Source organism: Triturus cristatus, chromosome 10, assembly GCF_964204655.1.
Source record: "Triturus cristatus chromosome 10, aTriCri1.1, whole genome shotgun sequence".
NCBI lineage: Eukaryota > Metazoa > Chordata > Amphibia > Caudata > Salamandridae > Triturus > Triturus cristatus.
In genome coordinates, this window is record NC_140593.1 from 1,205,713,957 (window position 1) to 1,205,730,561 (window position 16,605).

Consider the following 16,605-nt stretch of genomic DNA (forward strand, 5'->3'; position numbering starts at 1 on the left):
ACCAGTTTCAAGTCCCTCTGGGGCATAGGAGGGAGGAGGGAGGAAGGGAGGGAGGGAGGGAGGGAGGGAGGGAGGGGAAATAGATGAGTAATGCCCTTGAAGAATCTGTACAATAGGGGACTTCAACAAAGATGGCTGATCAGGAAGCAGACGGAAAGGAGAGATGGCTGAAAGATAGCCCTCAAGATTGCTTGATCTAGCAGGGCTCTGCTATGGGCAAATATGTACAATAGAATCTCAGAAAGGGGGGCAGAAAGGGGATCCACAGCCTTTGCTGTGCCACATGCCACAAACATTCCATCGACAGACGTACACCGTCTTAGTGGAAGGATGCGTGGCTGCCAAAGGAAAATGCTACTTACCAGTACGCATCTGTTCTTGGCATGTAGAGCTGCAGATCCACACACTGTGGAAAGATCGCCATCTGGTGTTGGGCTCGGATGTTTGCACTTTGTCGTCATGGAAAGTCTTTGGATGTCACAAGATAGGTGGCTCCTCCTTTGGACAATAGTGCGCATGGGCATCGACTCCATCGTCAGATTGTTTTTTCGCCAATAAGGGAAATTATGGAGTTTTGTGAGAAACAGAAATAGATGTCCATGTATGTAGTATCTAAATAAGATAATACTGGAACAGATAAAGGTAGCCGGGGAGGTGGGTGGGCGTGTGTGGATCTGCAGCTCTACATGACAAGAACAGATGCATACTGGTAAGTAGCATATTCCGTTCGAGGTATATGAGCTGCAGATCACACGCTGTGCATAGAAGTATTCCTCATTAGCGGCGACCACCAATATCTGTTGCAGTAGTTTGTAATAGCGTTTTGAGTACAGCTTGGCCCACACTAGCTTGTTGGTTTGCCTGCACATCTACACAGTAGTGTTTTGTGAACGCGTGCGGTGTAGACCATGTAGCTGCTTTGCAGATGTCATCCAAGGGAATGTTCCCTAAAAATGCCATTGAAGCCCCTATCTTTCGAGTAGAGTGGGCTTTAGGGGGAATAGACCGTGTACGTTTTGCTTTGTGATAGCAAATTTGTATTCATTTGACAATCCACCTTGCAATGCTGGATTTTGATATGGGATTGCCTTTATGTGGTGGTGAGAAGGATACAAAAAGTAGTTTTGCGAAAAGGTTTTGTTCTGTCAATATAGTAAAGGAGTGCTCTTTTTACGTCTAGGTTAAGAAGAGCTCTTTCTGCTACTGTTTGTGGTTGCGAGAACACTGGCAACTCAACAGATTGGTTGAGAGGGAAGGGTGAAATAACTTTGGGAAGGAATTTGTCCTGAGAACCACTTTGTTATGATGGAGTTGTAAAAATGGTTCTTGAATAGTTAGTGCCTGTAGCTCCCTGACTCTTCTAAGAGATGTAATGGCCACAAGGAAAGCAGCTTTCCATGTAAGAAATTGTAGCTCGCATTTATGAAGAGGTTCGAATGGAGGACCCATTAATCTTGTGAGGACGATGTTTAAATTCCACACTGGGGAGGGAGGTACGCTGGGAGGAATTATTCTTTTGAGGCCTTCCATGAATGCTTTAATGGCAGGCACCCTGAACAGTCAGATTTTGTCTATTTTGTAGGTAGGCTGCAATGGCAGTGAGATGTAATCTAATTGATGTGTATGCTAGATTACATCTTTGAAGATGCAGTAGGTAGCATATGATGTGCTGAGTGGAGGCATCTAGAGGATTGATGTTATTGTTACAGTATACAACAAATCTTTTCCACTTGGCTGCATAGCAGGTCCTAGTGGTGGGGCGCCTAGCTTCTTTGATGACGTTCATGCAATCAGGTGGAAGACTGAGATAACCAAACTCTAGGACTTCAGGAGCCAGATCATCAGGTTGAGCTGTGCTGGATGTGGACGCTTGATCTCTCCATGGTTCTGTGTTAAGAGGCGTGGGGAGAGGAGTAGTTTTTGGTGCAGGACTACTGATAGTTCCAACAATGTTGTATACCAGTGTTGTCTGGCCCATGTTCGAGCAACTAGGATCAGTGTTAGCGACTGTTGTTGCAGCTTGCGCACCACTAATGGAATGAGTGGGAGAGGTGGAAAAGCGTACGCAAATCTGCCTGACCAGTTCATCCATATCGCATTGCCTTTGGACAATGGGCGTGGATATCTGGCGGCGAAGCTTGGGCATTTTGTGTTGTAATGTGTGGCGAAGAGATCTATCTCTGGCTGCCCCCACATTTGGAAGAACTGTTGAAAAATCTTGTGGGTGAAGTTCTCACTCATGAATCTGTTGAATCTGCCGACTTAACAGATCTGCCATGTGATTTTTAATTCCTTTGAGATGCTGGGCTAACAGGAATATGTTTTGAGAAATGGCTCATCTCCATATGCTCTGTGCTAGCTGAGAGAGCTGGAGAGAGTACGTCCCCCCCTGTTTTTGTAAATCGTACTTCGCTGTCATATTGTCCGTGCGGACTAAGACCGCTTTGCCTGATATCGGTTTCTGGAATGATTTTAATGCCAGAAAGATTGCTATTAACTCCAAATGATTGATGTGGAGTAGCGTTTGCTGAGGTGTTCATGTGCCCTGTATGGTGTGATGAAGTAGATGAGCTCCCCAGCCGGTGAGCGATGAGTCTGCTGTTGGCACAATCTGTGGAATTGGCTCTAGGAACATCGCCCTTTGTAAAGGTTCTGGGTGTTCCACCACTGTAGAGAGCGATGTGTGTGGCCGTCCACCAACACCAGATCTGTTAACTGACCTTGAGCTTGGTTCCACTGACGTGCCAGGCATTCCTGTAAAGGGCGCATCTGGAGTCTTGCATGAGGTACTATGAATATGCAAGAGGCCATCATCCCTATGAGTTGCATGAACACTCGAGCTGGAAGTGAGTGTTGCGGCTGGAATCTTGTTATAAGGGCTTGCATTCTTACTACCCTGGCTGGACTGGGATATGCAAGGCCCTTTGAGGAGTTTATTGTAGCGCCCAGATATATTGTTGGATGTGGGATGGTTGGAGGTGCGACTTTGCGAGGTTTATGGTAAACCCTAAATCGTGAAGTAGTTGGATTGTAGCGTGTGTGATTTACACACTGGGTATGTGACTTGGCTTTTATGAGCCAGTCGTCCAAATATGGGAAGACATGAATGTGTTGTCTTAGGTGGGCTGCCACTACTGCCAGACATTTTGTGAAGACTCTGGGTGCTGTGGTGACTCCGAATGGGAGAACCTTGAACAGGTAATGCTGTCCGTCCACCACAAACCTAAGATATTTCCTGTGAGCAGGGTGAATGGGAATGTGCAAGTATGCGTCCTTGAGATCTAATGTAACAAGGAAGTTGCCTTGTTTGAGTAGCGGGGGGACCTGTTGACGAGTGACCATGTGGAAATGGTCTGATTGTATGTAGAGGTTTAATGGCCGGAGGTCCAAGAAGGGCCTCAGAGTTACGTCCTTCTTTGAAATGAGGAAGTACAGGGAGTAAACCCCTGTGTGTTTTGGTGATGAAGGGGAACTGGTTCTATGGCATGTTTTTGTAAGAGGGAAAGTAGTTTTAGAAACGTTAAGTGGTCTGTTAACATTGGACGCTGTTTGGGTGGTATGTTTGGGGGAGTGGAAGTGAGTTCTAGGCAGTAACCTGATTGGATGATTTGTCTCACCCACCTGTCTGTGGTGATATTGTTCCAGATAGGCAGTAACTGTAGAAATCTTCCCCCGACCGGAGTAGAGTGGTCCGGGGGGAGTGGAGGGAAGTCATTGTTTAGGGGTGGAGGCAGTACAAGTATTGTTCGTTTTGCCTCTACCTTTGTTGTTATTGCCCCTGTAGCCTCCTCTGTAGTAGCCTCTATTAGATGAGGTCTGGGTGGGACTCTTGTAGAAAGTGGAGGGGTTATCAGTGGTAAAACCTCTAGAGGCGCCCCTATAAGAGGAGCGACGAAAGGAACTTCTGGGAGCTTGCGATTGCAAAGCTCCCATTGATTTGGCAGTGTCGATATCCTTTTTCATCTTTTCTAAAGATGAATCAACAGTAGGCCCAAATAAGTGTTTCTGGTCAAATGGTTGATTTCATATGGTGGTTTGAACCTCTGGTTTAAAGCCGGAAATTCGTAGCCAGGCATGTCTGCGTAAAAGGACACTGGTATTAACAGCCTGGGATGCTGTATCTGCGGCATCCAGAGCACAACGAATGGAGGTTTTAAGTTATGAGCTTGCCTTCCTGGATGAGATCATTAGCTCGTGTCTTGTATTGATCTGGAAGGTGTTGTAGTAGGGTCTCTAGCTCGTCGTAGTGTGCCCTAACATATCTTGCGAGCAAAGCCTGTGTGTTGGCAATACTCCAAATGTTAGCTGCTTGGGACGCCGTTCTTTTACCAGACGCGTCCAGCAGTTTTGATTCTTTATCAGGAGGGGGGGCATCTCCTATGGTTTGTGAATTAGCCCTTGTCCTTACGTTGGAGACCACTAAGGAAACTTGTCCTTTAATATAAACAGGATCAGCTGGAGCAGCTTTGTACTTTTTTTCTACCCTGGGGTTAATGACTCTGGCCCTTACAGGGTCCTTAAACACTTCAGGAGCGAGTTTGATTACCCCCTTTAACATCGGGAGAATGGCAGTGGTCCTTTGGGATGGTGCGAAAGTGTCCATGAGGAAATCTTCCTCTACAGGGTTTGTGTGTAAGTACACCCTGTGATATTCTGCTGCCCTGTGTATAAGCTGAGTGAACCCTATAGTGTCCTCCGGAGGGGATGGCCTAGATGGGTAGATGTCGTCATGAGGTGTGTCTGGGACATCTGGTGTCAATCCTCCCATGGGTCTTTTGGGGTACCAGGAGGACTGGGTTCCCCTAAAGGTTGATCATCCCCCTAGGTCTTCAGTGGTGTCATCATCCGGAGGTGGAGGAGATGGTGAGGAGGGTGAATATGGGATAGGAGAGTGGTGTGGAGGTGGAGAAGGAATCCTCAAAGGAGAAGTTGCAATGTCTTTTTTAAAGGAAGTGGAGCTGGTACAGGTTTGTCCATTTTTTGTTTCTTTTAAGGGCTAAGTATGAGTTGACCTGTTTTAGGGTCTTTTCGAAGTTTTTTTTATGCTGGATCTGGTCGAAAAAGCTCCTCCTCTGACGAGTCTTCCTTTGGCGCTGATTTTTTCGGGTCAGATTGATTGTCAAAGGTTTTGGAGTCATTTTGTGCTCTTTAGGCCTGGAATCGGGAGTTTTCTTAAATTCCGGTATGAGCTTCGGCACCGGTTGTTTTTTCGGTTCCGACAGTGTTTTCGGATCCATAGTCTGAGCACCAGTGGTGATCGGAATTGGGAGTTTAGTCTGCTCCGAGGGTTTTCTGGGCTTTGAAGGCTAAGCGCCCAAGGTTTTCTGAACGAGGTGTTTGCTCGGTTCCGACTATCTTTTTGGAGCCGGGGAGTCCGTACCGGGGGATTTCTACGCCAAAGGTATCGATGTGGAACTAGGCGTTGGTGCGGAGGAAGGTAGTGATTTGTTTTTTGGTGCCGGGGATGGAGTTTCGGCACCAACGGCAGGCTGGTTCGATCCTGAAGGCCTTTTGTAGGAAAGTGGCTCTGTATATACTGCACCAAAGTAAGGTTCAGTGTGCACAGAGTCCACAGTCCCCAGAGGTTTGGCAGAGGCTAAAGTTAGATATAACCTTACTCTCTAAAGCGGTAGCTTGGTCGAGCAGTAAGGCAGTATCAGAGGACAGTGTAAAGCATTTGTTGTACACACTCAGTCAGCAAATTCCTTGAAAGACGAGTAAGTAAGGTGTGAGGTCGAGCTCCTCCACCAGGTCATGCATGGTATTAGCTTCACTAATAGCTGGGTTTCTTTGAGACATTCTAACCTGACAGTTCTAACCCTCTACCCTTGACTATAGTGACTTATTTTTCTAAAATTCTAAGGGGACTTAAGCAAGGCCCTGACAAGGCTTAGTATTTTGGAAAGACCAATCAGAATTCTAAAGGCAATTTTAAGAGTTCTGTCGTGTGATCAGATGGTAACCAAGTAGTCCAACAAATGCAAGTTTGTATCCCACCGCTGATCCACCAATGTAAGAAAGTGAGGTACAGTGTGCACAGAGTCCACAGTCCCCAGAGGTTTGGCAGGGGCTAAAGTTAGATATAACCTTACTCTCTAAAGTGGTAGCTTGGTCGAGCAGTAAGGCAGTATCAGGGGACAGTGTAAAGCATTTGTTGCACACACTCAGCCAGCAAATGGTCTCACACACTCAAGAACTGAACTCTAGGCCAATGGTTTGTATATAAAAATATATGCTTGTTTTATTTTAGAACTAACAATAGGTATCAAAATATACTCTCAGAATGATGAACTAGGCCAAAATCTCACTGAGAGATTCCTACAGGCTGCTCTCAAGTCGAGTGAATCTATTCTGACACCGGTTTACAAATTCCCAAAAAACATAGCTATGGATAGGGTCCTACTTTGGCACTGCATGTGGAACCCTTCATCTGGAAGGTGGTCAGTAACTGCAGGCTTGCAAAAGTGGCTAGCCAGCATGCAGGAAACAATCTCATGGGCTGGCCACCTGCCAGGGATTGAGAAGAGAACAGTTGGTACACAGCATAGCAGAAGCCCCTGCAATACCTATAGTGCCATCCTATAAAAGGAACATCATAGTATTGCCAAGGGAATCCCAATACATATTTATCTTGGAAGGATTATGCTAAAGAAAATGGAGCACCATACTGTTCTCCAAGTGACAGCCTTGGCTACTTCATATAGAGAGGGTGGAGGGTCATGGAAATATCAAATGGTTAGATAAGGCCATTCATCCCAAGGTAGACACAGCATTTAGCACCTGAATCAAAAGCAAGCAAAGAACCAGGAGGAATGAAAGTGGAGATAGAAAAGAATCAATATATACATACGACTGGTCTAGGCGTTCCTGCAACTTGGCAGCAGGCATGAAGAAGGAGTACAGCATGGAGACGCCCTGGGAAAGCATGGTGATCTCTAACTTGTGTGTATTCTGGGCAGGGAAAAAAAATAATCTATTAGTTTATCTTCCATAAAAGCATACCTACAATTTTTAGTATTTAACACAATGAAAGACCAGAAAGTTTATGAAAGTTTCTCAATTAAATTACCTTAACTTTGTGTTGCACTTCACTTACCAGTGTTGATCGGCATCTGTGCACCTTGCCACTAACTGGCTTTATCCAGTTTAGACTTGCAAAGATGAAGGAAGGACAACATTGAATTGTGAAGGGCGAAGAGCAAGCACTAATAGCTGGAACAATATAAGAATCACTAAGAGTATGTTTTTGTATACTTAGTTGCCCTTTTCTCACCCCTTTCCAACTTGCTGGAGTAAGATCCTAAGGTGCATAGAAACACTGGGAGAGGCGGAAACTGTTGCAGCAAGGATTCAAGCATAGAAATTGAAAATAGCTAGTGATAGATTTTATAGAGTGCTCATCTACTCAAGAGTGTCCCAGCGCTATACAGTCGGTGAAAAACAAGAAAATCACTTTGTGAGAAAAGCTGGGTCTTGAGCTTTTTCTTAAACACAGCTTCAGCCTTTGTTTGGCTCAAGTCTAGACGGAGCTTGTTCCAAACAACGAGGCAGAAAAACAGAGAAAGAGCAACAACCGGCTTTAACCAGAAAGACTTTGGGGAATTTTGGCCAGAAGATTAGTGGATGAACGGAACACTTGTCGGGTTGTAGGAGGGAATCCTGGAGGAAAGATAATCAGGTCCAGAGTGAGGGAGAGCTCTGTGCATCAAAAGAGCAGATTGAATGTTCTCGTCTTAGGAGACTCAGAACCAACAGAAGTCCTGCGTTCTGAACAGTCTGGAGTCTATTTAAAGGATACTTAACAGGCCTGCCTATAATGCATTGGCATAGTCCAATCTGGGCATAACCAGGGCCAATACCACTGTAATATTAGCTGAAAATGAGAGGAAGTGCAAGAATGTTTTTGCTTTGTGTACACACCAACCACTGAGAAAATTGGATTGTGGAATGACAATTTATCAAATGTAATCCCCAAATTTTTTATGGAATCAACTTGGGTAACTGATGGTGGCCCCTACAGTGGACATACCACATTCAAGCAAAGTTATGTCCAAAGCGTAGCACCTGTCTTCTCGGCGTTACACTTCAAATGGTTGAGTCATCCATTGGAAGACAGCTGAGAGTTGAATGGTATCCGGACCAACGGGCACTCATTTGACCAAAGGCTGCATCTTTTGTGAGTGAATTGACAAGCGAGTAATGCTGCAAAAAGGATAATGTTACTTACCCAGTAAGCATCTGTTCTTGGCATGTAGAGCTGGAGATTCACATGCTTTGCGCACTCCTGCCATCTAGTGTTGGGTCCGGATGTTTGCAATTTATTTTTCTTCTAAGAAGTCTTTCCAGTCACAAGGTATGTGGCGACTCCTTTCGGTGACAGTGCGCATAGGCATCAACTCCATTGTTAGATTGTTTTCCAGTAGAGTGTGAGAATGGAGTTAGTAAAGGTAGAATAGAATTGTCCATGCGTATGTATGTAAAGTAAGAAAAAATTGCAACAGGTATAGGTGCCCGGGGAGGCTGGTGGGCACATGTGAATCTACATCTGTACATGCCAAGAACAGATGCTTACTAGATAACATTATCCATTCAAGGCATGTGAGCTGTCACATGCTTTGCATAGACCATACAGACCATACAGCAGTAACGCTCAAGGCGGTGGCTAACCTGTAGCTGTTGCAGCGGTTTTAAAAAGTGTTTCAAGTACTGCCTGACCTACATTAGCTTGTTGCATCGCTAACACAGCTACACAATAGTGTTTGGTGAATGTGTGCGGTGTAGATCATGTTGATGTCATCTATGGGAATATTCCCTAAGAAGTCCATAGTAGCCCCTATTTTGAGGGTGGAACGCGCTCTAGGGGGGTATTGTGAAGGATCTTTTCGCTTTCACATAACATGTTTGGATACATTTCATGATCCATCTTTCAATACCCGATTTAGAAAAGTGATTGCCTTTGTGTGGTGGTGAAAAAGCAACAAAAAGTGGTTTTGCTTTACGAAAATCTTTTGTTCTTTCCACATTATATAGTAGAGCTCTAACATCTAACAGCTCGTTCCGCTACAGAATCCGGTTGAGGAAGGAACACGGGTAATTCAACTGATTGATGTGAAAAGCAGAAACAAGTTTTGGAAGAAATTTGGGATTGGTTCGAAGAACCACTGTCTTTGTGAAGTTGAAAGAAAGGCTCTTGTATAGTTAGTGCCTGGAGTTCACCAACTCTCCTTAAAGAAGTGATTGCGATAAGAACAGCAACTTTCCAAGAGAGGAATTTTAGTGGACACTTGTGCATTGGTTCAAAAGGTGGACCCATTATCTATTAAAGACTATGTTCAAGTTCCATACTGGTGCAGGTGGAGCTCCTGGTGGTATTACTCTTTTTAGTCCTTCCATAAAGGCTTTAATCACTGGTACTCTGAATAAAGATAAGTGTTGTCTGTTTTGTAAGTATGCAGCTACTGCTGCAAAATGCAATCAAATGGATGTGTAGGCCTATCCAGATGGCTGCAAGTGTAAAAGAGAACAGATGATGTTTTGCACTGAAGCATCAAGTGGATTGATTTTGTTGTTGCAGTAGATAACAAATCTTTTCCACTTTGTTGCATAACATGCTCTAGTAGTAGGTTTCATAGCTTGTTTAAAGGATATTCATACAGTCTGGTGGTAAGTGTAAATAACCAAACTATGACTTCAGGAGCCAAATCGCCAGGTTGAGTTCCTTGGGATTTGGATGCCTGATTCCTCCATGGCTCTGAGTGAGGAGACTGGAGTTGATATGCAGCGTTTGGTGTCGAACTATTGAGAGCTCTATCAGGGTGGTGAACCAAGGTTGACGTGCCCATGTGGGAGCTATGAGAATGAGTTTGAGGGATGATTGTCTGAGCTTCGAAACTACTAACCGAATGAGAAGGAGAAGCGAAAAAGCGTAGGCAAATATCCCAGACTAGTTCATCCATAGGGCATTGCCTTTGGAGAGCGGATGTGGGAACCTGAAGGCGAAGCTTGGGCATTTTGAGCTGTGGCGAACAGGTCTATATAAGGAAATCCCCATTGCTGAAAGTAGGGAAGAAGAAACTGGGAATCAAGTTCCCACTCGTGGATTTGCGGTCTGTCTGCTGAGAAATTCTGCAATTTGAAGGTTTACTCCTGGAAGATGTTCTGCTATGAGATAGATTTTGTGAGGTATAGCCCATTTCCAAATGGCTTGTGCTAGGCGGAACAGTTGGAGGGTTTTTGTATAGAATACATAGCTGTCCTGTTGTCTGTGCAGACTAGGACAGTTTCGCCTATTAGGTGAGTTTGAAAGGCTTAGAGCGCTAGAAACACTGCTAGTAGCTCTAGGTGATTTATGTGCAGGCTCTTGTACTTTAGAGTCCGCAGTCTCTGGATTGTGTGAGTTTGTAGGTAAGCGCCCCAACCAGTGAGCGATGCATCTGCTGTTAGCACTGTCTGTGGAACAGGGTCGAGAAAGGGCCGCCCTTTGAATACATTTTGTAGGTTCCACCACTGCAGAGCGCGATGGGTGCGGCCATCTACCAACACTAGAGCGGTCAACTGACCCTGCGATTGGTTCCACTGACTTGCCTTAAGCATTCTTGAAGGGGACGCATGTAAAGTCTTGCGTGAGGAACAATAAAATGCAAGACGCCATCATTCCTAGCAGTTGAGTGAATATATTCGCTGGTTATGACTGGTTGGGCTGAAATTGAGTGAGAGTGGACTGAATGTATGAGTTACTTACCTTTGATAACGATGTATCTGATAGAGACATTGGTTAGCAGCAGATTCCTTAACTTAGAATATCCCCAGACGTCAGATTGGATCTGGAAAACGTTTTTGCAGCAGCAACTCTGCGTGCCGGGGGACGGCACCACACGACCCCGCCCTGACGTCGTCCACGTACGTGACCTCAGCGAGGTCATATAAGTCCCTCCCGTCAGTTTTCTTCGGAGAAGCTTTTCCGCGACAACGCGGAGCCACCAACAAAAAATAACTATGAAAGTATGGGAACAGTGTGCGATGGATGAAAATCCATGAATAAATGAGGATGGTGCAAGACACCGTTGTAAATGACAGAATCAGACACTGCATACATATGAGTGAAAAAGCTGTGGGAAAGAACCTCGCAAGCTAAGCAAAGACCCTTCCCAAGTGCAACGAGGGAAGAATATCTCAGACAGAAATAGACTGTCAGTACCATGTAGAACAGTGTCGTCCAGCAAGAATGGAACACAGATCAGCAGTCCACCACAGGAAGGTATGAAAAGTCTGGCACTGCCCCTATAGTAATGGAGGTCTGAAACAGAGGTCAACAGATCCCCCAAAGAAGACTACTGTAGAAGAGACCAGGACCCTGAGCCAATAGAGAAGGCGTGAGGGATGGAAGGCAGCAGGAGAAGATAAGAAAATGAAGAGGAATCTCCTGGTGACGGATAATCAAAAGGCATTATTTTACAGGTAAGAAACCCTTTAGAGGGAGTCAACTGTATTATGGCAACAGAAACCCCTGAGAGGGAGATAGCTGTATTATGGCAAATGTCAAAGAGACGCAACAATGTGAGCACCCATAAGAGAAAAAACAATGCCAACTGTAAAAGGGGGCCAGGGGAGAACCCCACTTGGCAAGGTCCTCACAGAACGGGGAGGCTGGGTGGGCGTTAAGGAATCTGCGGCTAGACAACTTCTCTACCAGATACATCGTTACCGAGGGTAAGTAAGTCGTACATCTGATAGAGACATCTAGCCACAAATTCCTTAACTTAGAATAGATACCACAGCCATACCCCCAAAGGGGAGGTGGGTCTGCGACAGAACAACAGAAAGAGCCAAGCATTTGAGCTGGCAACAGAGCGACTGACAATGGGAAAGGCTGTGGCGGAACAGCAAGACAGCAACCCAAATAGTTCGGAAGAGCAAAAGATAACGGGATGCAAGACATCCCAAAAATGCAATAATGGTGCTACACGATACCTGCACAAGCATGAGGTAGAAACGGCACCAGCCATATACCAGAACCAAAGAAATAGGAAGGACCACTCTCAGCGTAATGGCATACTATGTGAACACCGATTAAAGAGTTGCAACCAGAGCCTAAAAGGCTAGTCCAAGGAAGAAGGCCAGAGAGGTTACATCCAAGAACCAAAGGTCAAGACTAGAAATCAGCACACCCAGTCCCAAAAGTGGGAACGGGGCGAACATTAACAATCTTAAGCACGCTAATGCAGGCCAACACAGACATGCACAGAGCAAACAGCTACAGAGACCATAAGGTGGCGTAGCTAAAATAAGCATAAGGCTGCTCGACCATGCAGCGGTAAGATCAAGGTGAGAACCAACACACGAAATGCAGATATGCAGGGTGGAGATCTAGTACAACTGACATTAGAAAAGCCGTCCCGCATGCCCAGCTGATACAATATAGCACAGCCGAAGGAAGGTGCAGCAGAGGCACCAAAGTACTAAGGCGTAGAAACTGAGTAATAATTGCAGAATTTCAGACCACACCCTCCGACTGGAAGGAAAGTATCCCTTGTCCAGAAGAGAGAAGCGTTCAGTAACTGAACACGAAGAAGGGAGCAGTGTAAAACCGGGGAACCACCCCAGTAAGCAGAACGCACATAAGGCCTTATTGTTAATACCGCATGCATCGCTGGAAATGTCCCTGAAACATGGAGACTTCGGACCAGACCTTGCAGCCTCGAAGAGAGGTGAAGACTTAGGAAGAAGAGTACCCATGGAACATACATATATATATATATATATATACATATATACATATATACATATATACATATATACATATATACATATATATATATATATATATATATATATATATCTCTATCTATCTATCTATCTATCTATCTATCTCTCTCTCTATATATATATATATATATATATATATCTCTCTCTCTCTCTATCTCTCTCTCTCTCTCTCTCTCTCTCTCTCTATCTCTCTCTATCTCTCTCTATCTCTCTCTATCTCTCTCTCTCTCTCTCTCTCTCTCTCTCTCTCTCTCTCTCTCTCTATCTCTATCTCTCTATCTATCTCTCTATCTATCTCTCTATCTATCTCTCTATCTATCTCTCTATCTATCTCTCTATCTATCTCTCTATCTATCTATCTATATAGCAGAAACGGGTAAACTAGCCATGACTATGCAACCTGGTTGTAGAGAAACACACCTGGCGCCGTAATGGCAGACGGAATCTGCCTTTAAAGCGTGACGAACACCCCGAAAACCTCAGAAGGAGGAGCAGAACAAGTTACTTACCTTCGGTAACGCTTTTTCTGGTGGATTCCTCACCTTGTGAATATCCCCTGCGCCAGCATTCCACTGAATTTTTCCTAGCACTCCATTCCGACATCATAATACCACGGCTCCGCTCGCGACACCGTATGACATCACCGGAGCCATAAGAGCCACGTCGGCGTGATGACGTCAGTTCCACCCATTTTTTCTGTGCCTCCGAGGCGAACAGGTGGACTGACACAAACTCAAGTATACATAGTACACAACATTTTGACCCAATATATACAATACAAGCCAAAAAAGGAAAGCTAAAAACAGCATTTCCTATAAATGTACTAGATAGAAATAACAATGAATAAACAATCAGTCAAAAAAAGAATCTTTTTAGGTATACAAAGGTGGACAACGGGGAGGCGGGTCGGTGAGTGAGGAATCCACAGGCAGATACTGTATCCACCAGAAAAAGCATTACCGAAGATAAGTAACTTGTTGTTCTGATGGATACATCTGCCAGTGGATTCCTCACCTTGTGAATAGATTCCCACAGCAGTCCCACTCCCAGAGGAGGGTGTCCACCTTTCATATACCAAAAAGTCCTGCAAGACAGAGCGTGCAAAATGGCCCTCCGTCCTCATCTCAGAGTCTAAGCAATAATGCTTTGCGATAGTATGGAGGGAGGCCCAAGTCGCGGCCTTACAAATGTCTGCAACTGGAATACCCCTGGCCAAAGCAGAGGTAGAAGACTTAGCTCTAGTAGATTGAGCTCTCATACCCTCAGGAGGAACCTTACCAGCCAGGGCGTAGCAGATCTTGATGGTTAGGATGATCCATCTGGACAGAGTGCGCTTGTGCACAGCTTTGCCTTTTGAGTGTCCAACACAGCCCACGAAGAGCTGATCTTCCAAACGTATATCTTCTGTCCTGTCCAAATAAAAGCTCACTGCTCTTTTAGGGTAGAAGCGGTGAAGAGTCTCCTCCTTGGAAGGGTGAGGGGGAGGATAAAACACAGGGAGAGTTATGGACTGCCCCAGATGAAAAGGTGTAACTACCTTAGGAAGGAAAGCAGCCCGGGACCTGAGAACCATCCTTTCAGCATGTAAGGTTAAAAACGGGGGTTTTGAACTAAGAGCTTGAAGCTCACTCACACTCCTTGCTGAGGTTTTGGCTACCAGAAAGACCGTTTTAAAAGACAACAGCCTCAAAGGACAGCTATGAAGGGGCTCAAAAGGGGACCCCATCAAAAATGTTAAAACAAGGTTAAGGTCCCACTGTGGCATTACAAAGGGAGTAGGTGGAAACCTATTAGTAAGACCGTTGATAAATCTTAATACAATAGGAGATTTAAGTTATGACGGCTGATCTGGAAGACACAGAATAGCCGATAAGGCTGATAAAGAGCCCTTAACCGTGGCCACAGCACAACCTTGCTGAGCCAAGGAAAGAGCAAACTGAAGCACATTAGACAAGTGGGCCTTAAAAAGGGTCAATGGATCTCTCTCTACACCATTTTACAAACTTAGACCATCTATAGGAATAAATTGACTTAGTGGAGTGTCGCCTGGATGATTATACAACATCCACTACGTCCGGTGGGAGAGAGAAAGAACTCCGGTTGCCCCGTTCAATCTCCGGGCATGAAGGTGCAGGCTCTGGAGGTGGGGGATGAAGACACTGCCCCCCCCCCCCCCGACTGTGAGAGGAGGTCTACCATGAGAGGGAGACGGAGCGGAAGGTGCGACGAAAGGTGAAGTAGATCTGTGTACCACACCCTTCTTGGCCAATCCGGGGTAATCAATATAACTTGGGCCCGGTATTGGCGAATCTTCCTCAGAACCTGAGGAATCAAGGGTATGGGAGGAAACGCGTAAAGGAGATGTGAGCCCAACTCAACTGAAACGCGTCCCCCAACGCACCCTGCATCGGAAACTGGAGACTGCAGAATGAAGGGCAATGCGCGTTCTCTTGAGTGGCAAACAGGTTCACCCGAGGAGTCCCCCACATCCGGAAGATGTGCTTAACTACCTCTGGATGAAGCCTCCACTCGTGGTCGGCGGAAAACTGTCAGCACTGTCCGCACAAACGTTCAGCACCCCGGCCAGATGATTCACTATTAAGTAAATCCGATGGTCCTGAGCCCAGGACCAGAGTTGCAAAGCCTCTCTGCAAAGACGGTACGAACCTACCCCTCCCTGCTTGTTGACATACCACATCGCGGTAGTGTTGTCCGTCAGGACTTGAACCGACTGACCGCGAAGCGAAGGGAGAAAAGCCTTGAGCACCAAACGTATCGCCCGCAATTCTAGAAGACTGATATGAGACAATCTTTCCACTGGAGACCAAAGACCCTTGATCTCCAGATCCCCCAGATGAGCACCCCACCCTAGGGTGGAGGCATCCGTTATCACTGTGGAGACCGATGGGGGAAGATGAAAGGGTTTTACTGGAGACAGATTGCCCTCCACCAAGACAGATCCACTGCAGCTTCTCTGGAGATCCTGATCGACTCCCGGAGATCCCTGTTGGGCTGATACCACTGCCTGCGGGGACACCACTTGCGCGCCCTCATGTGCCAGCGTGCATGGTTGACCAACAGAATGCATGAGGCGAACAGACCGAGCAGGCGAAGGACCTTCAAAACTGGAACAACCGCTCCCATGTGGAATAAAGGGATCATCTCCTGTGAGAAAGTGGCTCTGTATATACTGTTCCCAAATAGGTACAGGGTGTACAGAGTCCACAGTCCCCAGAGGTTTGGCAGAGGCTAAAGTTAGATATAACCTTACTCTCTAACGTGGTAGCTTGGTCGAGCAGTAAGGCAGTATCAGAGGACAGTGTAAAGCATTTGTTGTACACACTCAGTCAGCAAATGGTCTCACACACTCAATAACTGAACTCTAGGCCAATGGTATATATATATATGAAAAATATAGGCTTGTTTTATTTTAGAACCAACAATTGGTATTAAAATATACTTTCTCAGAATGAGATGCTTTATATAAATACGTTTGCAATATGCAATTGACTTTTGTAAACAGTTACAAGTGGTTGCAATAGGCAACACTATTTTAAACAATGCATTGAGTTCAATGGAAGTTTCAAGTTATTGGCAACAGATTACTTTTAGGATTACTTTTGGAATTCCAGGACTGGATCCTAGATCCAGTCCTGTGTCAATACTTAGAATCAAGTGATAAAAGTCGACTTAATTACTGTGACAATTTTTAGACAATTTTTTGCTATTTTAAAAGTTGACACTTAGAAAATATTTCATAGAAAACAGTCAATGATTCCCTATGGCAGAAAATTCAAGTTGCAGGTATAGTATGTTCTCGTTACTTTTGTAATCCAGTAC

The 16,605-nt window shown here is 45.3% G+C and overlaps 1 protein-coding gene across 4 annotated transcripts in view; it reads right to left on the bottom strand.

The window, feature by feature from the left end:
- Positions 1–16,605, bottom strand: part of UBA1 (ubiquitin like modifier activating enzyme 1) — a 363,931-nt gene that overhangs the window by 17,033 nt on the left and 330,293 nt on the right. For all 4 annotated transcript variants that reach the window (XM_085629693.1, XM_085629692.1, XM_085629695.1 and 1 more), the window contains exon 25: positions 6,851–6,951. In XM_085629693.1, the coding sequence (XP_085485819.1) occupies positions 6,851–6,951 (101 nt within the window). The remainder of the gene's footprint in view (positions 1–6,850; positions 6,952–16,605) is intronic.